Source organism: Rhinoraja longicauda, chromosome 6 (genome assembly GCF_053455715.1).
Source record: "Rhinoraja longicauda isolate Sanriku21f chromosome 6, sRhiLon1.1, whole genome shotgun sequence".
In the NCBI taxonomy this organism is placed as follows: Eukaryota; Metazoa; Chordata; class Chondrichthyes; order Rajiformes; family Arhynchobatidae; genus Rhinoraja; species Rhinoraja longicauda.
In genome coordinates this window covers 70,460,627-70,486,220 of record NC_135958.1, presented here as the reverse complement: position 1 = coordinate 70,486,220, position 25,594 = coordinate 70,460,627, and the positions used below count along the sequence as shown (strand labels likewise).

General features: G+C 38.5%; 1 protein-coding gene across 1 annotated transcript in view; it reads right to left on the bottom strand.

The window, feature by feature from the left end:
• Nucleotides 1-1,045: 1,045 nt before the first annotated feature.
• The window catches only part of LOC144594576 (lysosomal alpha-glucosidase-like), a 39,157-nt gene continuing 14,608 nt past the window's right edge, over nt 1,046-25,594 (bottom strand). Inside the window, exons 6-20 of the mRNA XM_078401297.1 lie at nt 24,850-24,969; nt 23,710-23,828; nt 20,308-20,439; nt 19,029-19,139; nt 17,999-18,112; nt 16,891-16,975; nt 16,567-16,684; nt 15,423-15,556; nt 14,504-14,655; nt 12,479-12,627; nt 9,886-10,027; nt 9,278-9,376; nt 5,961-6,125; nt 4,083-4,235; nt 1,046-3,544 (exon numbers count right to left, since the gene is read on the bottom strand). Coding sequence (XP_078257423.1) covers nt 3,482-3,544; nt 4,083-4,235; nt 5,961-6,125; nt 9,278-9,376; nt 9,886-10,027; nt 12,479-12,627; nt 14,504-14,655; nt 15,423-15,556; nt 16,567-16,684; nt 16,891-16,975; nt 17,999-18,112; nt 19,029-19,139; nt 20,308-20,439; nt 23,710-23,828; nt 24,850-24,969 — 1,856 coding nt within the window. The 3' untranslated portion in view covers nt 1,046-3,481. The remainder of the gene's footprint in view (nt 3,545-4,082; nt 4,236-5,960; nt 6,126-9,277; nt 9,377-9,885; nt 10,028-12,478; nt 12,628-14,503; nt 14,656-15,422; nt 15,557-16,566; nt 16,685-16,890; nt 16,976-17,998; nt 18,113-19,028; nt 19,140-20,307; nt 20,440-23,709; nt 23,829-24,849; nt 24,970-25,594) is intronic.

The following is a 25,594-nucleotide window of genomic DNA, read 5'->3' as shown; positions in this document are numbered from 1 at the left end:
CAAGTGCAAAGATAAGAATGCAGAGTGCAGAATATAGTTTTCAGCATTGCAGTGCATCAGTACACAATCATAACAAACACAAATATACCAGTGCAGAGTTTAGTACTGTATTAATAAATATATATACTCTGCTTTCACAGGGAAGAATATCAACAATAATTAATTGGAAACTCAGTGTTGCTGTATGATACAATGCAAATCTTTTTTTCATTTAAAACTCAAATGATTTGCAGCATCCATGTCAAAATAATCGGTTGATTTTACTGTACTTTTTGAGTTGCTGATGTCAATCAGCACATGTAGAGTCAAATATGAATATCTGGACCTTCCTGCCAGATTCAGAAGTTTGAATCTTGGATTACAAAGTTAAATTGTCTCTCAGACCTTTTTTTTAAAGATTATAAAACAAATAAAATCTTCATGTAATAGAGACACAAATCTATTAAACGTTGTAGCTTGTGCATCAGCAAAGACCCAGTACCAACTTTGCTGATTGTCAAAGGCTAAGAAGGGCATTCTGGAGTCAGGGCCTCTTAACTGCACTTGTAGGATCCTGGTCACCTCTCGAGCTTTACCTGCATATCTTGGATGTGGTGGTCTAGCTGGAATAGACCTTCCAGATCTGGACATAATATGTGGAAATAGATTTGGCTTAGATTGAATAACACAGAAAGTGGCCATTCAAAGAATTATGCTAGTAACAGTTCCCTGAAAAAACTTACCAAATATTCCCACTTTCCTGTGTTTCCTTTGCAGCTTTGAGGATACGAATGGAGATCCAATTCCCTTGCTACATTTACAATTGGAACCACTTTGATCTTTGAAATTGATCACCCTTTCAGACAAAGTATTCCTGATCATGGTAAATCACTGTATTAAAAATCTTCATCCTTTTGTATTTTTTGCAAATTGATTCAAATTTATGACCTCGCCCAATTTAATTTTTGTTTTAAAACAGATAGATTTAGAATTTCTTTCAAATTTCATCCAATCTCTCAGAACATTATCACAAAATGATTTTGCGAGTGTTTATTCTTGTTCCATGTTTTAAATTATTGGTTTGTGGGTGCAAATTAAATGAATGATTTTAACTGAATGACGCAGCTAGATAGTGAAAAGGATAATTAAATTAAAAGAAAATATTTTCCTCCGGACAAATGAAGATGCAATAATTTCACAGTCATAAATCGCCACCCTTTATTTTAATAAACAATTCTCTTAAACCGCCTGACAAAAACCTGTGTAATTGATTCCTGATCTAAGTGGAAGAGCAAAGGAGCAAAGTAACTGTGAAAGGTCACAGCCTGTTAATTTCTTTGCATAATGATTTTACTGTAATATTTTTAAAGTTGGCATGAAAAATAACATACACGATATTCTCAGTCAGCCAGCATCCACAGGGAACGCGGGTTGCTGGTTGTATGAATAAGTCAGCTGTATGAGACGTTAAAAAAAAGACTGTACACCACAAACTATAAACCATAAATAAATTGGCAAACTATATGTCATCTGCTTGCCCTTTTAAATAACATTGTTTTACACTGCAATTCTATACTTTAAAGCTAAACAGAATTAATGCAATCTACAACAAAAATAAATCAATTGATTGCAACAAAAACAAACTGCTGGCAGAACTCAGTGGGTCAGGCAACATCTGCGCATGTAAAGGAATCAGGACTCGGTTGACTGACTGCACTCGATATCACATGAAGTGCCAAATCTTCAAAGAGGTTGTTGCTGCTAATCAGCCTACATCTGCACTGCCCTTATGTATAAATGTAAATAAACTAAAATTGTACTTTAATAGTTATTATGCACAACACTCAAAACAAAATGTATTATTTGAGCTTATTCCAGGGTTTGGCGCTTTGGTGTGAAAACATGGGAGCCAATCAAACAAAAATCATAATTAATTTGACATTTTCCAAAACATTGAAGAAATTACTTGAGTGGATAAAATCACTGCTTTGTTCAAGCATAAAGTATAATTTTCAACAATTCTTTTAAATGACATAAATTCATAATAGTTGAACTAATAATTAGAATCCAATAAGAAATAACCATGATATGCTTTGGGTAAAATTATACGGTAGAAATTTCCCTCAGTCTATGCTTATAGAAACATTTATAAAAAATCAAGATACTTGCTTTAATTTGAAAGGTGTTGAAAGAGTTCGGGATTGTCAAATTAGTATTTATAAATTTATATTTTCAGGTTCTCTGTGCTGCTAGTTCAGCCATGATGTGTCCTCTATACAATTTGGCACATCACATTCAATGTCCATCCTAATAATGAACCGATGTATCTGAAGATCAAAGATAGACACAAAGTGCTGGAGTAAGTCAGCGGGTCAAGTAGCATCTCTTGAGAAAAAGGATGGGTGACATTTCGCATCGGAACCCTTCTTCAGACTTCACATTTTAACTGAAGATTTTAACTGAAGATCAAGCTGCTCACTGTTTTTCTGCCATTTTCAATTGTGGCCTTGTGCTTCCAACACACCTGATGTTAAGTGCCTACGTAATCAATGGCCATATCAGTCTGGGTCTACAGTGCAGCTGTCAGTTTAGCAGAGATAATTTTTTGTTTTCTCAGCTGCATGTTATAATTTCTATTGTTGGGTGTTTGCGGAAGGCTGTGTTTGCTTTTGGCAAAGTTGGGTTGAAATTATTGAATACGTTGGAAGTAGAAGATGATGCTTTGTTGTCACATTAATGGTTTCTAGATTACACTGGTTTCTCTACTCCTTATGACAATGGCATAAAGTATGCCTCCATGATTCTGCCACAAAGCCATGTGTGTGAAGAGATGGCAATTCAAACTGATCCATTTGCAAATGAAACAAGAAAACCAGTGGCAGCTTGTGCTTTTATTGTCTGGTACTGATGCCTTAAGGTAAACCCATGTGCACCAGAAATGAAATCAAGTCAATCATAAAAATAATATCCATTCTTGTTGCTTTTATGCCTTTTTGGTATAAAAATGCAGTTAAATAATTTTGGCAGTTTCAATCAAAAGTCCGTTACATTATATAAATTGTGCATTCTACAAATGCGAATCATTAAATAAATCATGCACGATTTTACATTTAAAATTTTCATTTGGAGGGCACATGCTGCCCTCTCAATACTGACTGCATGGCACTGATAAATATTACTTCCTTTAACAAAAATTAAAAATTCAGCACGTCAGGCAGCATCGATGGAAAGAAACATAACATTACCATTTCACTCAAAAATCCTTCCTCAGAGTCTTGCACCTGAAACATTAATTCTGTTTCTTTTCATAAATTCGGCTTGAACTGCTAAATGCTTACTGCATTTTTCAGCTTTCCATTAACTATATATTTTTCAGATTTTCATTGATTTTACATTTTTTCTAATTATCATTTATTTTAACTCTTTCTGGACTGTACCATTGGTTAACATTCATTTTGTGGCAGTGGCTTTCTTCATATAAGTAGACCCAGCTTCACTTTGTTTAGAACCAAGCAATTGTGAACTCCTCACCCATAAAAACAGAGAGATTCCGTAAAGTCAACACCTGAAAAGTAAAGTTAGATGCATGACAGAATGGACACAAAATACTGTGTTGACATTGTTCGAAATGCAAAATGTAAAAATATTCTATGTAAAATTAAATCAAACCTCCTCCAGGAGCTCATTTAAGCATGGCCAGGTGAATTTCAGAGCTAATGCAAATCTACTTCCCCCACCTCCCAAACTATTATCTTCCCCCACATTAAATAGCTGCTTTAATTTATCACATTCAGGGCTTTAACCAGTTGGGAAAATAAACACTGGGGTTTTGTCTGTGAGGATAATGATTACCCATTAGCATCCCCTGCTCTACCTGTCAACTCCCAAACACCCAAGAGAAATAGCCTGTCAAATCCAGTTGAAAGACGTTAACTTGGGTACCTAGATTCTTTGGAACTATATCCAGCAAGATATCAATAGAGTCAGCTAAAAAAAAACAAATGAATAGAATGTGAAAACGAAACACTTTCCAAATTTAGCTTAATTTCATTTGTTTTCCACCAAGCAATTAAAGGCAATCTGGACTGAAACGTGGCCCTCACCTTTGTGTCCAACTTGTAGGAGAAGTTTAAGATCCAGAGTCCATTAACAGAAACTTTCTGTGGGGGAGATGGAACTCCAAAAACAGTAACTCTTCGTAAATGCAGGTCATCGACTTGGCTGTTCAAATGAACTATCTCACTGATCAACATATTCTGGGGGGTGGAGAAAACAGCTTAAAAGAAGAAAGACCAATCAAATGTCTACACAGCTTAGACATGCTAGTTTCTCAAAAATGTTGGTCTGGAAACAAGGAGCAGTTTAATTAAATAAAACCAGTCAATCAAACTGATAACAAAATGCTATTACAAAATTATGTTAAATTGCAAAGATTAAAATCCAAAACAAACACATTTTAAAAGTAAACATTTAGAAAGTATGCTTTCAGTTACAGGTTAGGATCAGTAAAGTTCAAAACCTGAGTTGATTTCAACCTGGATGATTTATATTTATGATTTTCAACAATCTATCTGCACCCTTTGATCACCAGCTAGCCAATGTCCTGCAGGTTTTTCTAGCTGCAGTCAAGGGTGCTCAAATTATCACATATCATGTGCAGTTTTAGTTAGGTCAATTTTTTATTATAGTTGTCAAAAACACATGTATCAGACACCCATTAAAAGACTTCATTCTCAAAGCAGGAGAAATTCGTCTGTAATCGATCGCTCCAGGAACAACATTCTCTCATTGTGCTACACTGAATTGCGACCCCACTTTGCTATTTGCATTACTTATCCAAGGCCTCTTTCTGACAGGAGTAACAACTTCCCTACCTTTCCATCCACTAACTTCACTCTGACTCTCCATTTTGTTCCAAACCCCCAGCTTCCTTGCCCACCTCCCAGCTCTTTAATTTCCCCAAACTCCCTAATTTACAGGATTGATGATGGAGGCTTCGATTGTTGATCAGCCAAAGTACCAATCCCCAACCAGCTAACTTTCATCTCCCACCCCAGGTTCATTTAAGTAACCTAAAAAACAGCTTTTTTGCCCCTCAAAGGGTGGTGGGTACATGGAATTGGCTGTCAGAGAAGGTAGTTGAAGCAGCTACTATCACAGCATTTAAAAGACATTTGGACAGGTACATAGATAGGAAATGTTTAGGATATGGTCCAAATGCAGGCAGGTGGGACTAGTGTAGATGGGGCTGACTCTAAACGTTGAATGTAGCATATTACCCCTCTTTCACTGCCTCAAATATCTACACCTCATTGGCACAGAATGGTTGTTCAACTAGGAACTCTCTTTACCCTTCACCCAGCTTGGGGCCAGGACCATGAGTTTCCTTCACACACTCCACACCAGTGAGAACGTATACTATCTACGCAGTAGTACCTAAAGCCGGGTCTTTAATGCCACTGCAGTTTGCAATGGTGAATCCACAGCTTAGTTTAGTTTTTAGTTTTGAGATACAGCGTGGAAAGAGGCCCTTCGGCCTATCGTGTCTGCACTGACCAGCAATCCCCGCACATTAACACCACCATACACAATTTTTTACATTTATACCAAGCCCATTAACCTACAAACTTGTACGTCTTTGAAGTGTGGGAGGAAACCGAAGACCTCGGAGAAAACCCATGCAGTTCACGGGAAGAACGTACAAACTCCATACAGACAAGCACCCATAGTCAGGATCGAACCCGGGTCTCTGGCGTTGTAAGGCAGTAGCTCTACCGCTACGCACTGTTCTGCCAATGGTTGCATTTAACATGCCTTTATAGGTGATCCCAATTTCCAGCCATATTTATTTTGTGCAACAGAAGCATCTTGTTCAGAAAAATTGCTAGTGTTTAAATGGTTATTGCATTTTATCCTGGGAAGGATGTGCATATGATTCAATTCACATGATTAATGAAGTATCGGAAATCAGTCAAACTTACATTTTTTGCTCGGAAGATAATTTCAGTATAATCACCAGTTTCATAAGTCAATAGACTGTCACCATCGTCCCAGAAGAGATTGCCTCTTGCAACTCCTTGATTAGACAGAGCCACAATCAGATCAAGTGGGTTCCTGCGAGAGGCAGCAGTTGTGGTACTGGGCTCCTTAACAAAATGCAGAATGCTATCAACACTTGAATGCATACTTCATTTTTATGTAATGGTCACAGAGCTAAGTCTGCACTCAGGTTACTTCCAAATGTATTTGTAATATGTTCTTGATAACCGGAATGGGCTTTGCACTCAGTTGCCCTCAGGAAAGAGGAAACATTTGGAAAGTGGAGGGAATGTGTTTATCTGCTCTGTCCCAGACAATAAATTTGATGGGTTATCAATACTAGATGGATATTATGCCCACAAAACTATTAGGGTAATAGAGAGAGTAAATGGTAAGAATCTTTATCCCATTGAAGATGTCCATGTAGGAGGACAACTTCAGAGGCAGGAGGCTTAGAGGGGATCTGACGAGGGAGATTTTTCCAAAAAGTGGTTGGAATCTGAAACATGCAGCCTGAGGAGGTGTTAGTCTCACATCCGCAGATAAGTTCTTGCATGGGCAAGGCATAAAAGGCCGCGGATAAAGTACAGGTAAATAGGATTATTGTGGCTAAGTACAATGGTCGTTGTGGACATGGTGGGCAAATGGACCTATTATTATGTTGTAAAAAGATTCTAAGGGGAGTAAGAGGCAACCATGGCTGACAAGGGAAGTTAGAGATAGAATAAAACTAAAAGAAAAGATGTATAAGATAGCAAAGAGTAGCGGGAAGCCAGAGGAGTGGGCAACTTTCAAAGAACAACAGAAGGTCGCAAAAAGGGCATTACGGACTGAAAAGATGAGGTACGAAGCGAAGTTGGCCAAGAATATAAAGAAGGACAGTAAAAGCTTCTTTAGGTATGCTAAGAGAAAAAGATTAGTAAAGACAAATGTGGGTCCCTTGAAGGCAGAAACGGGTGAAATTATTATGGGTAACCAGGAAATGGCAGAAGAGTTGAACAGGTACTTCAGATCTGTCTTCACTAAGGAAGACACAAACAATCTTCCAGATGTACTAGTGGACAGAGGTTCAAGGGAGACAGAGGAACTGAAAGAAATTTGCATTAGGCGAGAAATAGTATTGGGTAGACTGATGGGACTGAAGGCTGATAAATCCCCATGGCCTGATGATGTGCATCCTAGGATACTCAAAGAGGTGGCTCAAGAAATCATGAACGCATTGGTGATCATTTTCCAATGTTCAATAGATTCCGGATCAGTTCCTGTGGATTGGAGGGTAGCTAATGTTATCCCACTTTTCAAGAAAGGAGCGAGAGAGAGAAAACGGGGAATTATAGACCAGTTAGCCTGACATCGGTGGTGGGGAAAATGCTGGAGTCAATTATTAAAGAGGTAATAACGGAGCATTTGGAGAGCGGTAAAAGGATTGGTCCAAGTCAGCATGGATTTATGAAGGGGAAATCCTGCTTGACTAATCTTCTGGAGTTTTTTGAGGATATGACAAGTAAAATGGATGAAGGAGAGCCAGTGGACGTAGTGTATCTAGACTTTCAGAAAGCCTTTGATAAGGTACCACACCTTGGGAGGTTGGTGAGCAAAATCAGAGTACATGGTATTGGGGGTAGGGTATTGACATGGATAGAGAATTGGTTGGCAGACAGGAAGCAAAGAGTAGGAATAAACGTGTCCTTTTCAGAATGGCAGGCAGTGACGAGTGGAGTGTCGCAAGGCTCGGTGCTGGGGCCGCAACTATTTACAATATATATTAATGATTTGGATGATAGAATTACAAGTAACACTAGCAAGTTTGCGGATGACACAAAACTGGGTGGCAGTGTGAACTGCAAAGAGGATGTTAGGAGGTTGCAGGGTGACCTGGACAGGTTGAGTGAGTGGACAGAGGCATGGCACATGCAGTATAATGTAGATAAATGTGAGGTTATCCACTTTGACGGCAAAAATAAGGAGGCAGATTATTATCTCAATGGTGTCAGATTAGGTAAAGGGGAAGTGCAACAAGACCTTGGTGTCCTTGTACACCAGTCACTGAAAGTAAGCGTGCAGGTACAGCAGACAGTGAAGAAAACTAATGGCATGTTGGACTTCATAGCGAGAGGATTTGAGTACAGTAGCAAAGAAGTCCTTCTGCAGTTGTATAGGGCCCTGGTGAGACCACATCTGGAGTATTGTATGCAGTTTTGGTCTCCTAATTTGAGGAAGGACGTCCTTGCTATTGAGGCAGTGCAGCGTAGGTTCACGACGTTAATCCCTGGGATGGAGGGACTGTCATATGAGAAAAGATTGGAAAGACTGGACTTGTATTCACTGGAGTTAAGAAGGATGAGAGGGGATCTTATAGAGACGTATAAAATTATAAAAGGACGAGACAAGCTAGATGCAGGAAAAATGTTCCCAATGTTGGGGGAGTCCAGAACCAGGGGACACAGTCTAAGAATAAAGGGGAGGCCATTTAAAACTGTGGTGAGAAGAAACTTTTTCACCAAGAGAGTTGTGAATTTGTGGAATTCTCTGCCACAGAAGGCAGTGGAGGCCAATTCACTGGATGAATTTAAAAGAGAGTTAGATAGAGCTCTAGGGGCTAGTGGAATTAAGGGATATGGGGAGAGGTTTGCCACAGGTTACTGATTGTAGATGATCAGCCATGATCACAATGAATGGCGGTGCTGGCTCAAAGGACCAAATGGCCTCCTCCTACACCTATTTTCTATGTTTCTATGACTCTATTATAGGAAGCCACAAACATACTATAGTTTTATAATTCTGTAAATTGGAAAGATACAAACATCAAACCATTTTATCATGCAAAATGTGTAGGAAGGAACTGCAGATTCTAGTTTATACCAAAGATAGACACAGTGCTGGAGTAACTCAACGGGTCAGGCAGCATCCTTGGAAGCAAAGGATGAGTGACGTTTCGGGTCAGAACCCTTCTTCAGACTTCTTCACCCATCCTTTTTCTCCAGAGACCATCTCCAGCACCATGCCTGACCCACTGAGTTACTGCAGCACTTTGTGTCTATCTTATCTTCCAAGTTGACTGTGGCTTGTGGCAAAAGTGATCTTCTGAAAACATTCAAGTGCAACATAAACTCAGGATAAACTTTAACTTTGGTAGGGGTGCAAAACAGTAAAAGTTAATCCGTGGGATGTCCAACAAGGGGCTGTCCTGCTATTGTGCATTTTGCAGTTCTGCTGTACTTAAACTTTAGTCCAGTTAACGTTACTTGAATCTACTTACTTGTATAGGCAATATGAAGCCTCCTCGCACATGGACATTTATAGTATCCAAGGGAGCCTGTAATACAATGTACTGGCCTTTGCTATGAACAGCAGAACCCTAAACATTGAAATGTACAAATTAAGAGACAGAGAGAGATATTAAAATGAAGACTATTTTATAGATGCACAAACACAGGTAAAAATATTTGGTGCACACTGGGATTAACCTAGTTGACTTCATATGATCCATTATATAATTTTCAGTGTGCTGAGGAGTAAATTTTGAATGGAGTTGAAATCTCCCAGCATTGGATACTACAACACCATTATTTGTCACTGCTTTGGAGTGAAGCTTTTTTTTTTTGCAAACCCTCTTCTCTCTCTTTCCCCTCCAGTGATTATAATAAAACTGCATGAAAATTAGTGTGGTAAACTTGCACTGGAGAGCAAACAGGAAAGACATGAAATAGACGACTGCATAAAATGGTAAGGTCTCATATGATTGACATCTTAGATCAAGCAGTGATATAAATGTAATTACAATAAGCATGGGATATAAGCATGTAGTACACTATCTGTGATCACACATGGCAACATTTGAGAATGGGAGATGCATGACTCACTTACATTGTACAGATTATACCATGTACTTGAGGGAAAGTAGCCAGACACCTCCACTGTTTTAGGCTCTAACACAGGCGTAATGAGAAGGGCCTCCCCCAGCATGAATTGATGATCAATGCTCCATGTATTTGGATCTTGAGAGAATCTAAAACCAAGAGAATGTTTATTTATCTGTATATCTCCAACACAATTGACACAAGTTCCAATGAAGTTACTTTAAAAAAAAAGTATTGTAAACTAGATACTTTAATACATTCCACCATGCTAACTGATGGCATAGACACTCATTTCTGATACTGCAGGTCGATCCTGCCCAATTTCTCATTACAAATTAGGTTTAACAAACCTTATTTGCATCATCTTTAAGACAGTCATATCCTTTATTAACAAAGAAAACTTAAACTGAATGTAGAACTCCAGCTGTCATCTCACCAAAGTCCTGTACAGGGTTTCCTTATTTGCGTACTTTAAACTCTATATTTTTGGTATCTAAAATTGCCAATGAATCTTGCAAATTTACCCCCCCCCCCCCCTTACAACTTACTTTGCCAACAAGGTTATTACACAAGTTTCTAAATGGTGAAAATGCCTTGGGCCAATGAAGCCCTCAACACAAACAAAAATCCTCTCTTCCAGTTAAGAAATATTACCAGATGAGGACAAGAAAACTTTTTTAAAGAAGGTGAAAATAAGAAAAAAAATGCAGATGTTGGAACTCCAAAACAAAAATGCTGGAAACTGGAAATTTTAAAATTTAGCATTTCTAGCACTTTTTTTTTTTTTTAAAGGGTTTTTGCTTCATTTGGACGCCAAAATCTAACATACAAACACGTTTTAATTTAGAATCAACTGTGGAGAAGGTTTGATTTCAAATTGGTATATGATTGGGATTATATAAAATAAATCCACAGCACAATAGTGTGCTGCTGGTAGTGGAAATGTCACACAGTTCTAGCAATCCAGGTTTAATGTCGACTGTACATGGAGTTTGAACGTTCTTCCTTGACTGTAAGGATTTCCTCCGCCTGCTCCGATTTTCTCCTATATCCTCAAAGCATGCTGGCATTTAGTAAACTAGCAACTGTAAATTACCCCTACAATAGATGACTGGTAGGAGTTTCATCAGAGTGTGAGCATGTGTGAAAGAATAGATTACAAAGACAATAAGTGGGTGATTTGGTTTGAGATCTGATATAAACTCCATGGGCTGAATAGCACACAGTGCCCTCCATGTTTGGGACAAAGACCCATCATTTATTTATTTGCCTCTGTACTCCACAATTTGAGATTTGTAATAGAAATATCCCATGTGGTTAAAGTGCACATTGTCAGATTTTAATAAAAGCCATTTTTATTCATTTTGGTTTCACAATGTAGAAATTACAGCAGTGTTTATACATAGTTCCCCCCATTTTAGGGTACCATAATATTTGGGACACAGCAATGTCATGTAAATGAAAGTAGTCATGTTTAGTATGTTGTTGCATATCTTTTGCATGCAATGAATGCTTGAAGTCTGCGATTCATGAACATCACCAGTTGCTGGGTGTCTTCTCTGATGATGCTCTGCCAGGCCTGTATTGCAGCCATCTTTAGCTTATGCTTATTTTAGGGGCTAGTCCCCTTCAGCTTTCTCTTCAGCATATAAAAGGCATGCTCAATTGGGTTCAAATCGGGTGATTGACTTGGTCACTCAAGAATTGACCATTTTTTAGCTTTGAAAAACTCCTTTGTTGCTTTAACAGTATGTTTGGGATCATTGTCTTGCAGTAGAATGAACCGCCGGCCAATGGGTTTTGAGGCATTTGTTTGAACTTGAGCAGATAGGATGTGTCTATACACTTCAGAATTCATTATGCTACTACCATCAGCAGTTGTACCATTAATGAAGATAAGTGAGCCAGACCCTTCAGCCATGCCCAAGCCATAAACCCCTACCACCGTGTTTCACAGATGAGGTGGTATGCTTTGGATCTTGGGCAGTTCCTTCTCTCCTCCATACTTTGCTCTTGCCATCACTCTGATATGTTAATCTTCGTCTCATCTGTCCACAAGACCTTTTTTCAGAACTGTGGTTGCTCTTTTAAGTACTTCTTGGCAAACTGTAACCTGGCCATCCTATTTTTGCAGCTAACCAGTGGTTTGCATCTTGCAGTGTCGCCTCTGTATTTCTGTTAATGAAGTCTTCTGCGGACAGTGGTCATTGGCAAATCCACACGTGACTCCTGAAGAGTGTTTCTGGTCTGTTGGACAGGTGTTTGGGGATGTTAAGGAGGCAATTAAACACATCTGAACAATTACCCGTGAAGCCATGTGTCCCAAACATTATGGTGCCCTGAAATGGGGGGACTATGCATAAACACAACTGTAATTTCTACATGGTGAAACCAAAATGTATAAAAATGGCCTTTATTAAAATCTGGCAATGTGCACTTTTACAACATGTGATTTTTTTAATTACAAATCTCAAATTGTACAGTACAGAGGCAAATAAATAAATGATGGGTCTTTGTCCCAAACATTATGGAGGGCACTGTACTTCTAACCTCATTGGGTGCAAATCCATTTTATACATATCACTGTAAAGATAACATACTCAAATGACAATGGTTGAACTACCATCTCTCCAGCAGAGTGTGCTTTGTGGAAAAGTGTATAAAGAAAAGGCAACAGTGTGTATCTGGTAAAGAGAGCTTTCCGCATTGCAGATTGTGCTGATTCACTGAAGACATAAGGTTCTTGAGGCTGAAAAACAAAATGCACAGTCCTTTCTTTACATCAATTGTTCACATTTTAGGATAAATACTAACTCATGTTTTTATCCTCAATATTAGATCCTCAATATCATCCCGTTGATTGGCTGAGAAATCGTAAATGGCTATCCACAGGATGAATGCCAAAGAAGGGACTTCAAATTCAGGCTATTGCATCTCTGATAGAAACTTACAAGCAAATTTGCAAAGCCAATTTCATAGTGTGGACAGAGAGGAGGGGTCTCAGAGGGGTGTTGGGAATGATGTAAAGGAGGAGGAAATAACAGGGAGGTAGTGAGAGGTATTGATTAGCATTACCTCAATCTGTGGGATCATATCAATTAAGGTTAATTGTATTCAATTACTGTGCATCAACTGTGAGCTCATCTGTTACACTTATGTGGAAGCAAGTTTGTGAACAGATTATCCACCTATACACTGAACAGCATATGTCAAACACTGCATGTCTCTGTGAATAAAGCCTTTAATGCAACTATTGACTAAGATCACCACATGTTAAAGAGTTTGGTGAGTGGTCCTTTACCCAATAATGGAAGCACGAGTACAGAATATTTCCTGAGAAATGGAAACATCTTCAAGCTGTTTTACAGAATGATTCCTTCCCATATTCCCAGTAGAGAGTACAGTAGGCCAACAAGGCATCATCTTGTTAGGTCTCCCATCATGAACGTCATTTCCTTTTAATAAAGTTAAATCCTTAAGTTGAACATGGATAAAATTTAATAAACATAAGAGTCAACATTTTTCTCCAAACATTAATTCCTCTTGTACATGCTAGGCAACTGTCACTGATATCTTTATCTAAAACTTCAATAGTTTCCTTTTGTTTTTTGAAAGCATTGCCTCCAGTCATGAAGCTGTTATTGATAGCTGAGGAAACCATTGCAGCCTAGAAAGCAATAGATCACAGTGGAGAAAATTGTACAGACAGCAATTATGTGATTTGTGGGAGAACTTCTCACACTCAATTGCATAGTTGAAACATACATCTTAAACATACCAGAACTGTATTTTTTTTTAAATTTTAGAACAATGTTCTTTCACAGAAATGATTATTGTGAAGGCAAAGTAAAAAACATTAAATATTTACTTCCCAGGTTGTCTGTTCCATTAAAAGTGGTGCCAGATAACAAGCTATAGTACTGAACAGACAACTAACAATCAACCATTTCACTCTGTGCATCCTACAGTATTAAACACTCGCCACTTCAAATAGGTTTGTGTCTTTTTTCGTAATCCAGCATCTGCCGTTCCTTGTGTCAATAAACCGCTAAGAAGTGTCCTTACTGAGATATTGTGCAGAAAATGAAGCTTTGTTGCTGGACAGTTAGAATGCTATTTTGGCGATGCATAGTGCCCCAAATCAGGAGTAAGGCATGAAGTGGGTGATATAGCCAAGTTAGAAAGTTCAATCAAAAGCTGAGATACAGCTGCAGAAGCATTATTGTAGGCGACAAAGTAAAAAACAACAGAATAGAGATATTCAACAAAATGAATGTTGCAGAGTGGCGCAGATGGTAGAGCTGCTGCCTCACTTTACCAGAGATCCTGATCTCGGATGCTTTCTGTGTGGAGTTTGCATTTGTGGAACTTGTGGATGTTCTCCCTGTGACCACGTGGGTTTCCTCCTGATGCTCCAGTTTACTCCCACATCCCAGACATATAAATTATGTAGATTAATTGGCCTCTGTAAAATTGCCCCTAATAGGTAGGAAGTCAATGAGAAAATAGGATAACAGAGCTAGTGTGAATGAGTGATTGATGGTCCGCTCGGACTTATTGGGCTGAGGGGCCCATTTCCACGCTGAATCTCTAAACTAAATTTCTAAGCAATCTTTGATACTGACCAGCTGCTTCCAGGCATTGTGATTCCGCATAAATGGGTAGAATGATCCAAGTTGAGTCCAGCGCATGCAGAGTTCTTCACTGGTGGCTCCACCAAAGCCACACACATCCGCTCCCACAAGAGGAATTCCATACATATTAAACAGCATTATAGCTACAATGATAAATCAAAAACAGGTTATCTTTCACATTCTACATTTCATAGTTAAATTGTACATTATTTCACAAAGTATTGTATGACTGTGCTACTCCTAAATAAATCAACAATTACAGCTTATAATTATTCTCTGATGGAATAATACACATTGCATATTGGATTTAGAATCACACAATTATAATTTCAGTTTCTCCAGATTGCAGAAACATTCAGGCACCAGGAATTTAAAAACAAGGAGATTTTTCATATGCATGAAGTGGTTAGCATACAACAGCTAGGGCAAAGGCTGAGAACAGTTATTAACTCCATTGTCAGCCAGTAATTATGTTCATGGGTTCAAATTAAATAAAAATTAAAAAAATCTAAATTGTGAAAAATAAAAGATACTATTAAGTTTTTACCTTGTATACATTTCGCTAGATATGTATAGATACTTCCTGAATCTCTCCATTGTCTCTGATATCTAGGTAGCTCATAACTACATGCTATCCTGAATAGCTGATACAAACAATAGAAAGGCCTATTTAAATTTTAATATTAAATATAGAACAAAATTAATTTCTAAACTAATTTAAAAATAATTCAAATGCTTCCTTTGCAAACACTTTATAGCTCATCATTTATTACAGAAAAAGGAAAAGATTAGATGCATAATACATAATTTACATGACTATGGTATTACGTTTACAATTCCAATCAAAATTAAGGAAGTTATAGTTAAAGTTTCAAATGAATTTGAAAAAAAACAATGCTAATTTCGATACCTGGGATGGTGTAGTACATGTCATTCCAGTTGCTTGAGACGTCCCCTGTCCAGTGTCCAGCATAATGACCATGACTGGGAAATGTGGACCGTGAAATCACAAAAGGACGTTTCCCAATCACTTTGATCAATGCACTAAATGCATGAAAGGAGACAATGTGAAGGCACATGGTGGCTTAACATTTGATCAACTGACTCCTGCCATCTATCTCACTTTATTTCAAACTATGGAAGTTTTCTTCAGTGATTCATCAATCTCACTTCAATAACCTTTGCTGATGTCAGTCAGTGATGGATTTTTAAGATTGCTATTGACAGCCAAGTCCTTTAATCGTTATTGTTCTGCCAATCTATTTAATTTAAAAGATTTAGTCACAGGGTTCTATCGGTATCTGCACAATTAGAGCCCTCATGTGACCTTGTTAATCTCATTTATAGAGCATTAACATGCACTCGTGAAAGCACTTCTAGCACCTCAGTAATGTGTTGGTACTGATGTTGCTACGATTTGGAGAAAGCAGAAACAGACAGGGAAAGTTCTCCTAACTGCAAACTCCTAAGTTATATTCCACACCAGGGTCTGATCAGATCAAACGCTGGACAGTAAGCAAGGAGAACAGGAATACAGGGCATGATCCATAACAGGTTGTGGGGCGATGTCAGAGCACTGGCTTTTCAATAGGCCAGCAAGATTTTGATTCAACACCAAGGTTCCCCAACAATGATATGTAGCCAAAATATTAAGACTCAGAATAATCGAATTGGAAAACTAGCTCATGATAGGTTGTCTGATATGAAAAGCCAACAGATTTATAAATGTTACTTTAAATTTATATAAAATCAATATGTGGTTCTTGGCTGCTGAGCTATATATGGAAATCGTGCTGCACGTGTTTACTTGTGTGGATTTTGTGAGCCCTTTGCATCACATTAAATTGAAGTAGAACAGCATGATAAATTAATTTCCAAAGCTCACACTTGAATAGTTAATTGCTCAGGATACTGGTGAGCAACCAGCAACACAGAAAAAAAAAGTGCTTTGAATACTTTAAATACATTCTGTATAAGTAGCATTGCCTGTTATACACAATATTGTGGCCCAGGCCCAGTGGAATTAATGCTTAGCTTTTATAATTGTCACTCACCTATGAGTAGCAATGGCCTCAGTCAAGCCATACAGACTGTGCAGGTTATAATGTGATGACAGGTACAGTTTTCCAGTCATACAAACTGTGTGAGACCTCAGATATCCTCCAGTCACACCTGCAACAGACAAATAGACAGCAGTCATTTTCATAGCAAGCGGATTAAATTCTTTAATGGAAAAGAATCGCGCAAACAGATAAACCACATGGAAAAAAAAGTGCAGAAAATTCCGAATCAATTACTGCAAAGAAATGATCCAGGCAGACTTGGTAGAAACACAGTGAAACAATCTTTTTACTTTACAGAATGAATTTGATTTTTACCTGGAACATAAGGAGGATTTTCTAAATTGTTGTCTGGACACCCATTTATTGCTCCATTAACAAAGCTGGATGGTTCATTCATATCCTGTGAAACAAGGAGCTTTATTTCAGTCATGGAGCATCAGTCAACCTCAAAGAAATATGCCGCTGATGATAAGGCTGGCCAGTACCTTCCCTCGCATCTTTTAAAATACATCCATTGTGCTGTTTTCTAGCATCCCTTCCATGCACTTCAAATCTACTTGATTCTCAAAAATAAGTTTGCGACAAATGGGTACGTACAATTTTCATGAATAAAGGCAAACTTTTCAATGGAAAACAATTTACTAACAACCTCTAATCTTAATTGCATCTCATAAAGTCATGGTGCTAGAAATAATAAAATGATTATGTACATTTAAAAGATCTTTCCATAAGACATAGGAGCAGAATTAGGTCATTTGGCCCAGAATCTTCTCTGCCATTCGATCATAGCTGATCTATTTTTCCTCTTGACCCCATACTCCTCCCTTCTCCCTGTAACCTTTGACACCCTTACTAATCAATCTCTGCTTTAAAAATACCCAATGACTTGGCCTCCACCGTCATCTGTGGCAATGAATTCCACAGATTCACCACCCACTGACTAAAGAAATTCCACTTTAATAATTCCTCGTTTTACATTTAATTTTATGTTAAGCAAGGTTTTATTAAAGAAATGGAAACACATAGTAATTGTACATGATAAATTATCATAAGCATATGGAATATAAATCATAGTCATAAAGCATGGAAACAGTCCCTTCGGCCCAACTCATCCATGTGGACCAAGATAGCTCATTAGTGATGTGAGCTAGTCCCATTTGCTAGTGTTCGGCCTATATCCCTCTACACCTTTTCTATTCATGTACCTGTCCAAGTGTATTTTAAATGCCATTACAGTCCCCACCTCAACTACCGCCTATGGCAGCTGATTCTATTTAGCCACCACCCTCTGAGTGAAAATGCTGCTCCTCAGGTTTCTATTAAATGTTGCTCCACTCAAGGAACAATCTAATGCACTTTGCACAGCTTTAGCAATATTTTTTTCCACACAAGAAAAATTGGTGAACTTAACTTACATACTTACAATCCAAATTCCATCAAATGGCACCTGATCATGAAACTCTTTAATGTTCTCGTACCACCATGCCTGGGTTTCTGGATTTGTAAAATCTGGGAAGGCTGTCGGTCCAGGCCAAACCTAAACAAAGTAATTACAGCACTATTCAAATACACTTACAGAGGCCGGGTGGAGTAGCAAATTAAAATCCAGACTACATTAATAAAATGAGAGTCTGTGGTGTGGTTAGACTGCACAATAAATGCAAATAGTTTCAAGTTAAGCTTGTCATGAAAATTGTTTCAAAACAACACATTTAGAAGTCAAAAGATGGCATGGGAAACATTTTTTTTAAATTGTGCTATGTTAATAAGATTCATTTGAAATTGCAACTGTGACAGAGTACACTTAATCAAACCTTTCATCTCAAAGAAATGCTTAATGATAATTTGAAGCTCCTAAAAAGGAATATTTTTTCAGTCATTTCATTCCAAGTGAAAATCTGCAGACTTTTTGTTTCCAAATCTTATTCAAAGGAACAGAGAACAAACTTGTTCTTTGTATTAAGTAGGTCTCTCAACTATTTTCGTGCAACCCTGATGACATTTCACTGTATAATAAAAGATTAAAATTTTACGACATGCATCTCCAACTCAGTAAAGCTTTATGCAAAGCTGTCAGTTCAACATCATATGCCTCAGTGATTATCCTAATGGGATACACATAAATGTGAAACAATAAAAGTCAATGGAACAATATATGTATCCACACTGGGACTGAATTTGTAGTGTTTAAAATTAATAGACTTTTAATAGAGTTGGCAAAATGTTAGATTGAGGTTCTGCTCTGAGAGGCATTTAACAAGCTTATTTGTAGGCCAGCAATTGATAATTTAAGAACCACTTATGGTATTCTTAAGAAGACTATTTCTAGGATTTTTCATTTCTTCGTGTGAGAGCTGGTTAAATGATGTTGTCAATATTACTTAACATTTGGTGAAATGAAAATATAAAAATTAAATTAAAAGATAGGACAAACTTGTCTTTGCTACACAAACCTTGCCTATTAATGGTTCACCAGTTTCATTTGTGATAAAAACTCCTCTCTTTAGGCCTTCGTCATATGGTTTATAATTCCCTGCTCCCTGTGAACTGCTGATTCCTGGATCCTGCAATAGAAAGCAAAAGAGCTGTTACGAGGAACCCTTAAGGAAAAAGAAAAATAAGAATGGCAAAAAATACACAGGTTAACATAAGGTGAAAAACGAGGCACATTGGCATATTAAGAAATCAAAGGGCATAGCATAAGATCATTAGGTAAGGGCAGGGTTGGCTAAAAAATAGTTTCAGCCTTGGCTAACTTGGTTCATCAATAGAAAATAGCAATGTGCTGTACGATAGTGTCTGGTATCGACTGATTTGTATTCTTCCAAGAGATTACATCTTCAGCTGGATATTCGATGGCTATATAAGAAAGTATTGAATCAGAATCTAACAATGTATTGTGTTCTGAAAAATCAAAACATGTCTACAACTTTAAATAGATTTGTAATCTGCCATTTTTAAATTATAAATTTGGTCTTTAACATTTAGCAGCAAATTCACCTCATTGATGAGAGACCCCAAAATGTTCCCTTTTTTCTCTGTATTACGTGATGAATCAACAATATTTTTCATTCCGCAGCTTTATCCCCTTATGAATTCCGCTAGCAATAGAAAAATAATCCGACATTGGAAGAGCATTAGAAAAAAATCATCTGTTTGAAGAGAGATATGGCCAGGGAATATCCTGAATGCTCTTCACCAGATACTGTTGCAGACCACTGTGCCACATTAGCCAAAGTCGAGAAGCAGGTTAAAGGTAGTCAGGTGGATTCAAATGCTGCAATGATAGTTATTTTTATTTTTAACTAGACCAAGTGGACCCATTGGGCTCAAACCTCTCCTGCATTGGTGCAACACCCTCTCCCCCACTCCCCCCTCCGCTCCCCCTCCGCCCCTCCCTCCCTCCCTCCCTCCAACACCTCTCCCCCTCCCCATTCCATCCCCAACCCCCCTTATCCTCCCTCCTCCCCCTCCCTCCACCCCACTCCCTCCCTCCCTCCATCCCCCCTCCCTCCCTAGGAGATAGGTTTAAACTTTAAAATGTGAATAACTTTAAAAATATAATGCCGATTTCAATAAGCACCAAAGGGACGACGGTGAGTAAGGTGGGCCTAAAATTGTCACGCTGTCGAGTACCGTTTTGGTTGTAGTTCAGGAACAAACAAACAAACAAATGGGAGCTTTAGTATATAAATTTAGATTAATAGGTAATTTCTGCCTTTTTCTTCTTACCATAATCATGACATATTTCAACCCCTTTTTGTGAAATTCATCCACCATCTGAGGATAATCTCCAAAGAACTGCAAGTTGTATGTGAAGTCTTTCTTCTTGTCCATGTAATCAATGTCGTTCCACTGTACATCCTGAAGAAAGAAGAATGATTAATAAAGGAACAGTTACAGGAGTAACAGTTCGTCTGTTCCAACTTTTTAAATTAAAGTCCAAATCAAAGCAAAACGTCAACTAAAGTGCAGGTAAATTTCCCATGGAGTCTGAAGAAGATTCCTGACCCTCAAACATTGTCTGTCCATTCCCTCCACAGATGCTGCCTGATTCACACAGTTCTCCAACATTTTGTTTTTTGCTCAAGTCCCAGCATCTTAAATCTCTTTTGTCCCTGTTTCCATGGAATAGTACCACATATGCTGGAATAGTTCAACATATTCAAACAAATGGCTGTGTGTTATATTTTTGTGACTACGCATTTCAGGATTTTACAGACCAAATATAATTCAGTACAATGTAGACATAAGGAACTGTAGATACTGGTTTGCAAAAGGATGCTGGTTTTCCCATGCCTTTCTGCTTTCCGCAAGACTGTGCTCTCTCTAACTCCATGGTTTCCGTCTCTGCTGCATTTGCACCCAAAGTGAGGTTTTCCACACGAGGACATTAAAGTTGTCCTCTTTCTTTAATAAACGTGGTCCCCACCCCCCCCCCCCCCGCTGTTGAAGATGGATCCCTCACCCAGGTCTCCTTTGTATCTCGTAGTTCGCCTCTTGCTCCCCCTCCTCCCAGATGGAACAACGATAGTTCCCTAGCCTTACTTTTCACCCAACCAGCCTCTGCATCCAACACATCAGTCTCTAACGTTTCTAGCATCTTCAATGTGATCCAACACCAGTCACATCTTCCCATTCCTACCCATTTACACTTTCTGCAGAGACCACTCCTTGCACAACTCCTTGGTTCACTCATCCTTTCCCATTTAATTCAAACCCTCCACAGGTACTTTCCTCTTCAACTGCAGGAGATGTAACTCCTGTCCCTATACCTCCTCTTTCACATCATCTAGGCACTCCAGCAGCCCTTCCAGGTGAGACAGAAGTTAACATGGACCTCCTCTAAACTCATCTACTGCATTCGGTGCTCCAGATGTGGCCTCCTTTACATCGGCGAGATCAAACATACACTGGGCAACCGTTTCCCCGAACACTTGCGCTGAGCCTGCCAAGGCCTGTTGGATCTTCCGGTTACTAACCATTCCCTTTCCATTCCCATACTGATCCTTCTGCCATGGGCCTCCTCCACAGCTGGGATGAGGCCACACACAATCTGGAGGAACAGCACCTCATATTCCGCATGGGTAACTTTCAACCCAACAGTATGAACATTGAAGGTAGACACAAAATGCTGGAGTAACTCAGCGAGACAGGCAGCATCTCTGGAAGGAATGGGTGACGTTTCGGGTCGAGACCATTCTTTAGAACATTCAGAACATTATGAATATTGAATTCTTCAATTTTAGGTCACCAACCTACAAACACATCCCCTCCCGTTTCCCCCCCTCTCTTTCCTGTGCCACAGCTGGATGCACTCCCTATGCTCCCTTTTCTGTTCCACATACATTCCTTCCTCTGACTTCACATTTTACAACTCTTCTCTCCTTATCTAACTACCTTTTCTCTTTTCACCTCTGGCCTTTGTCCAATCATCTGCCAATCAAAACATCCCTGACCAGTATCCACATCACTGGTCAGGCTTTGTTCCACCCCAGCTCTTCTTCCAGCTTTCTCCCCTTACTACTATCAATCTGATGAAGGGTCCCTATCCATGTTCTAAAGAGATGCTGCCTAACAATGCTCTACATTGATGCTGCTTAACCCACAGAGTTACTCCAACACATTGTATCTTTATTTTAACAATTGAGCACACATATTCTTTTTAAATCTGCGAGTCATTATTGTTTATCTAGGCAAAAATATCAAACAGAAATGTGACTCATAATGAACTATTCCAACTTTTAAAATGATCTTCAATGAAGTTCCAATCATTGAACATCTCCAACATGAGACAACCTAACAAGCCCAACTTGAAAGCAATACTTACTTTATATTTATTTTAAATTATTTTTACTGGGTTTGGCATAGCTGACAAAGCCAGTATTTATCCCCAAACTGTAATTGCAGTTTAGTTTAGCTTATTGTACAGCGAAAAGCTTTTTTTTGCGTGCTATCCAGTCAGCAGAAAGACAATACATGATTGCAATCCAGCCATTTACAGTGTATAGATCCATGACAAGGGAATAACGTTTAGTGCAAGGTAAAGCCAAAAAAGTCCGATCAAGGATAGTCCGAGGGTCACCAAAGAGGTAGATAGTAATTCAGCACAGCTCTCTGGTTGTGTGTAGGATGATTCAGTTGACTCATAACAGCTGGGAAGAAACTGTTGCTGAATCTGGAGGTGCGCGTTTTCACAATTCTATCCCTTTTTACCTGATGGAGAGGGGAGTAGAGGGTGGCTATGGTGCAACTCATCCTTGCATCCTTGATTATGCTGTTGGCCTTGTCGAGCATGAAGTATAAATGGAGTCAATAGAAGGGAGGTTGGTTTGTGTGATGGTCTGGGCTGCGTCCACAATTTGCTGCAATTTCTTGCGGTCTTGGATGGAGCTGTTCCCAAACCAAGTTTCAGTTCAGTTCAGTTTATTGTCATGTGTACCAAGGTACAGTGAACAGCCTTTTGTTGCATGCTAAACAGTTGTAATGCATCCTGATAAAATGCTTTCTATGGTGCATCTGTAGAAGTTGGTGAGAGTTGTAGGGGACATGCCGAACTTCCTAAGCCTTCTAAGAAAGTAGAGGCATTGGTGTGCATTCTTGGTCGTTGCTTCAATATGGGTGGTCCAGGAGAAGTTGTTGGTGATATTGATTCCTAGGAATTTGAAGTTTTTAACCTCCAGAAGGTGTGGTGACCCATCTTCTGGATCTGCTGCTGTTTCCTATTAGCAATGTCCCGTGAATTACCATTAACTAGAAATTCAGTTGGACTGTCTCCGAGAATTGTGGATATGTGAATGGGACTAAGGCTGGGTACACTGCAGTAAATGATTCACTGTCTGGCTTCTCAGGGCCTTTTCAAATTTATAAAAGGCATGTCCAGATAATGATAGCATTCTATCCACTTGCCTGAATAAATGCAACTCCAACTATATCCAGAACAAGACACACCACAATTGGCAACCCATCTACCACTCTGATTATTCACTGCCTTACCATTTTGAACCACATGTTATGATATAGCAAAGAAAATGCTCATTTACTCCTATATTTTATCTTAAAATATTGTTCGAACATATTTGCTTAGATTCATGTGCATTTAGAGACTGTTACATATTGTTAAACCAAAATCACCTGAGGCATGTTGGCTCTGGCCATATTCTCCACAACCTGTCGGGTGACATTTGTGCTCTTGTAACCAAACCGACACAGATGGAATCCCAGGCTCCAGTATGGAGGCATTAATGGGTAGCCTATGCAGTTGTAGCAAATTACAGGAAGATACAACATTATACAGATAAAAAGCAAATGATTTGAATTTGTATAGTACCTCTCATTACATTCTTTACAAAATACTCAAAAGGTCTTCCTTTAAAAATTAATCACTTATAATGTTGGAAAGACGCAAATTAAGTTTTGGATGGCTGTGATGAGGTAAGGACCAGATAATCTGCATTAATGAATCACATAAATTTGTCATGGAAGTAGGCCCCTTAGTCATTTGTCTCCTTTGAGATTTGGCTCAACCTTCATCTTTATGGATTTCAGTACATACGTTCTGATCCAGGTTCAACCACTCTAGATATTGAACTACAGATCCTAATTTGCCTAGCTGAAAAACAAAGTTTAATTATTTCATTGTTATCTTAGTTTTATCAATTAAAATAAGGAAAAATAGCATTTTCCATTCATCCAATATAATCAAGGATATGGAATTAGCCCAGGAAAGTGGTGCAGAGGTCATATTTTGAAAGGCAAAGCCAAATGGCTTATTCCTGCTTCTATTTCCAACGTTCTTATGTTCACACTACCGAGATCAAAGTATGTTTATTTGGAAGTGTGGTAAGGACATGTATTGTGCTATTCTCGGCTGTCTAAATCTAGTTCTATGTAGACATTAGTTCCAGAAGACAGTAAAGAAATGTAATATGTCATATACTTGTAGTTCCGATTGGAAAAATAATGCCACCATAAAATCGCAACACTCTTTTTATTCATTTGAGTTGTTGAGTTGTTAGTGTGGAGATGTGGAAAGTGAAGAGGAAGGTGTTGGTTGGCAAACCTGATTCTGGTGTTCATTTTTCTTCAGTTTTCTTAAACTGAATTTAAAATTGAAGGGAGTAATACACACAATCGCAGATTGTTTTCAATCCTTCTCAATTAATTTTTAATAATATTAACATTAATGCGTAACAATCAGATGATTAAAGATTACTCAGCTATGAGTTAATTCTAAATGTACAACATACATCACAGTGATAGCTTCAATCTTACCGATAATATCCATGTATTGCCTGATCACCGTTTTTGGATTTGGACCCAAGAACACATAAAAATCAAAGATTCCTCCAATGGCCCTCCAGGTAAGAGCAGGAGATGGCTGAAGTAATACATCTGGATAAAATAAAATTGCACGGGTTCTCTCGTACAGTATTAATCATTACCACAAGGAGAAATATAATTAAGATTAGTTATGATTAGTGATCCATGGAAAAATCCACTTCTCATGGATGTGAAAACGGTACCAAGGAAATCTGTGTGAATGATTCCAGGAATGAAGGAGTTCTATAGAGGGAATGATGAGACCATGATTGGTTTTGTTTGGAGCAAAGAAGATTAGTGGAAATGTGAGCAAAATGTTCAAAATTCTTAAATTTATGATGGAATAAATCAGAAAATGGTTGCAGGATAGAAAACAAAAGGATACCTAGTTTTTTTTAAAATTGGTAGAGGAGTGACAATAGACAATAGGTGCAGGAGTAGGCCATTCGGCCCTTCGAGCCAGCACCGCCATTCAATGTCATCATGGCTGATCATTCTCAATCAGTACCCCGTTCCTGCTTTCTCCCCATACCCCCTGACTCCGCTATCCTTAAGAGCTCTATCTAGCTCTCTCTTGAATGTATTCAGAGAATTGGCCTCCACTGCCCTCCGAGGCAGAGAATTCCACAGATTCACAACTCTCTGACTAAAAAAGTTTTTCCTCATCTCTGTTCTAAATGGCCTACCCCTTATTCTT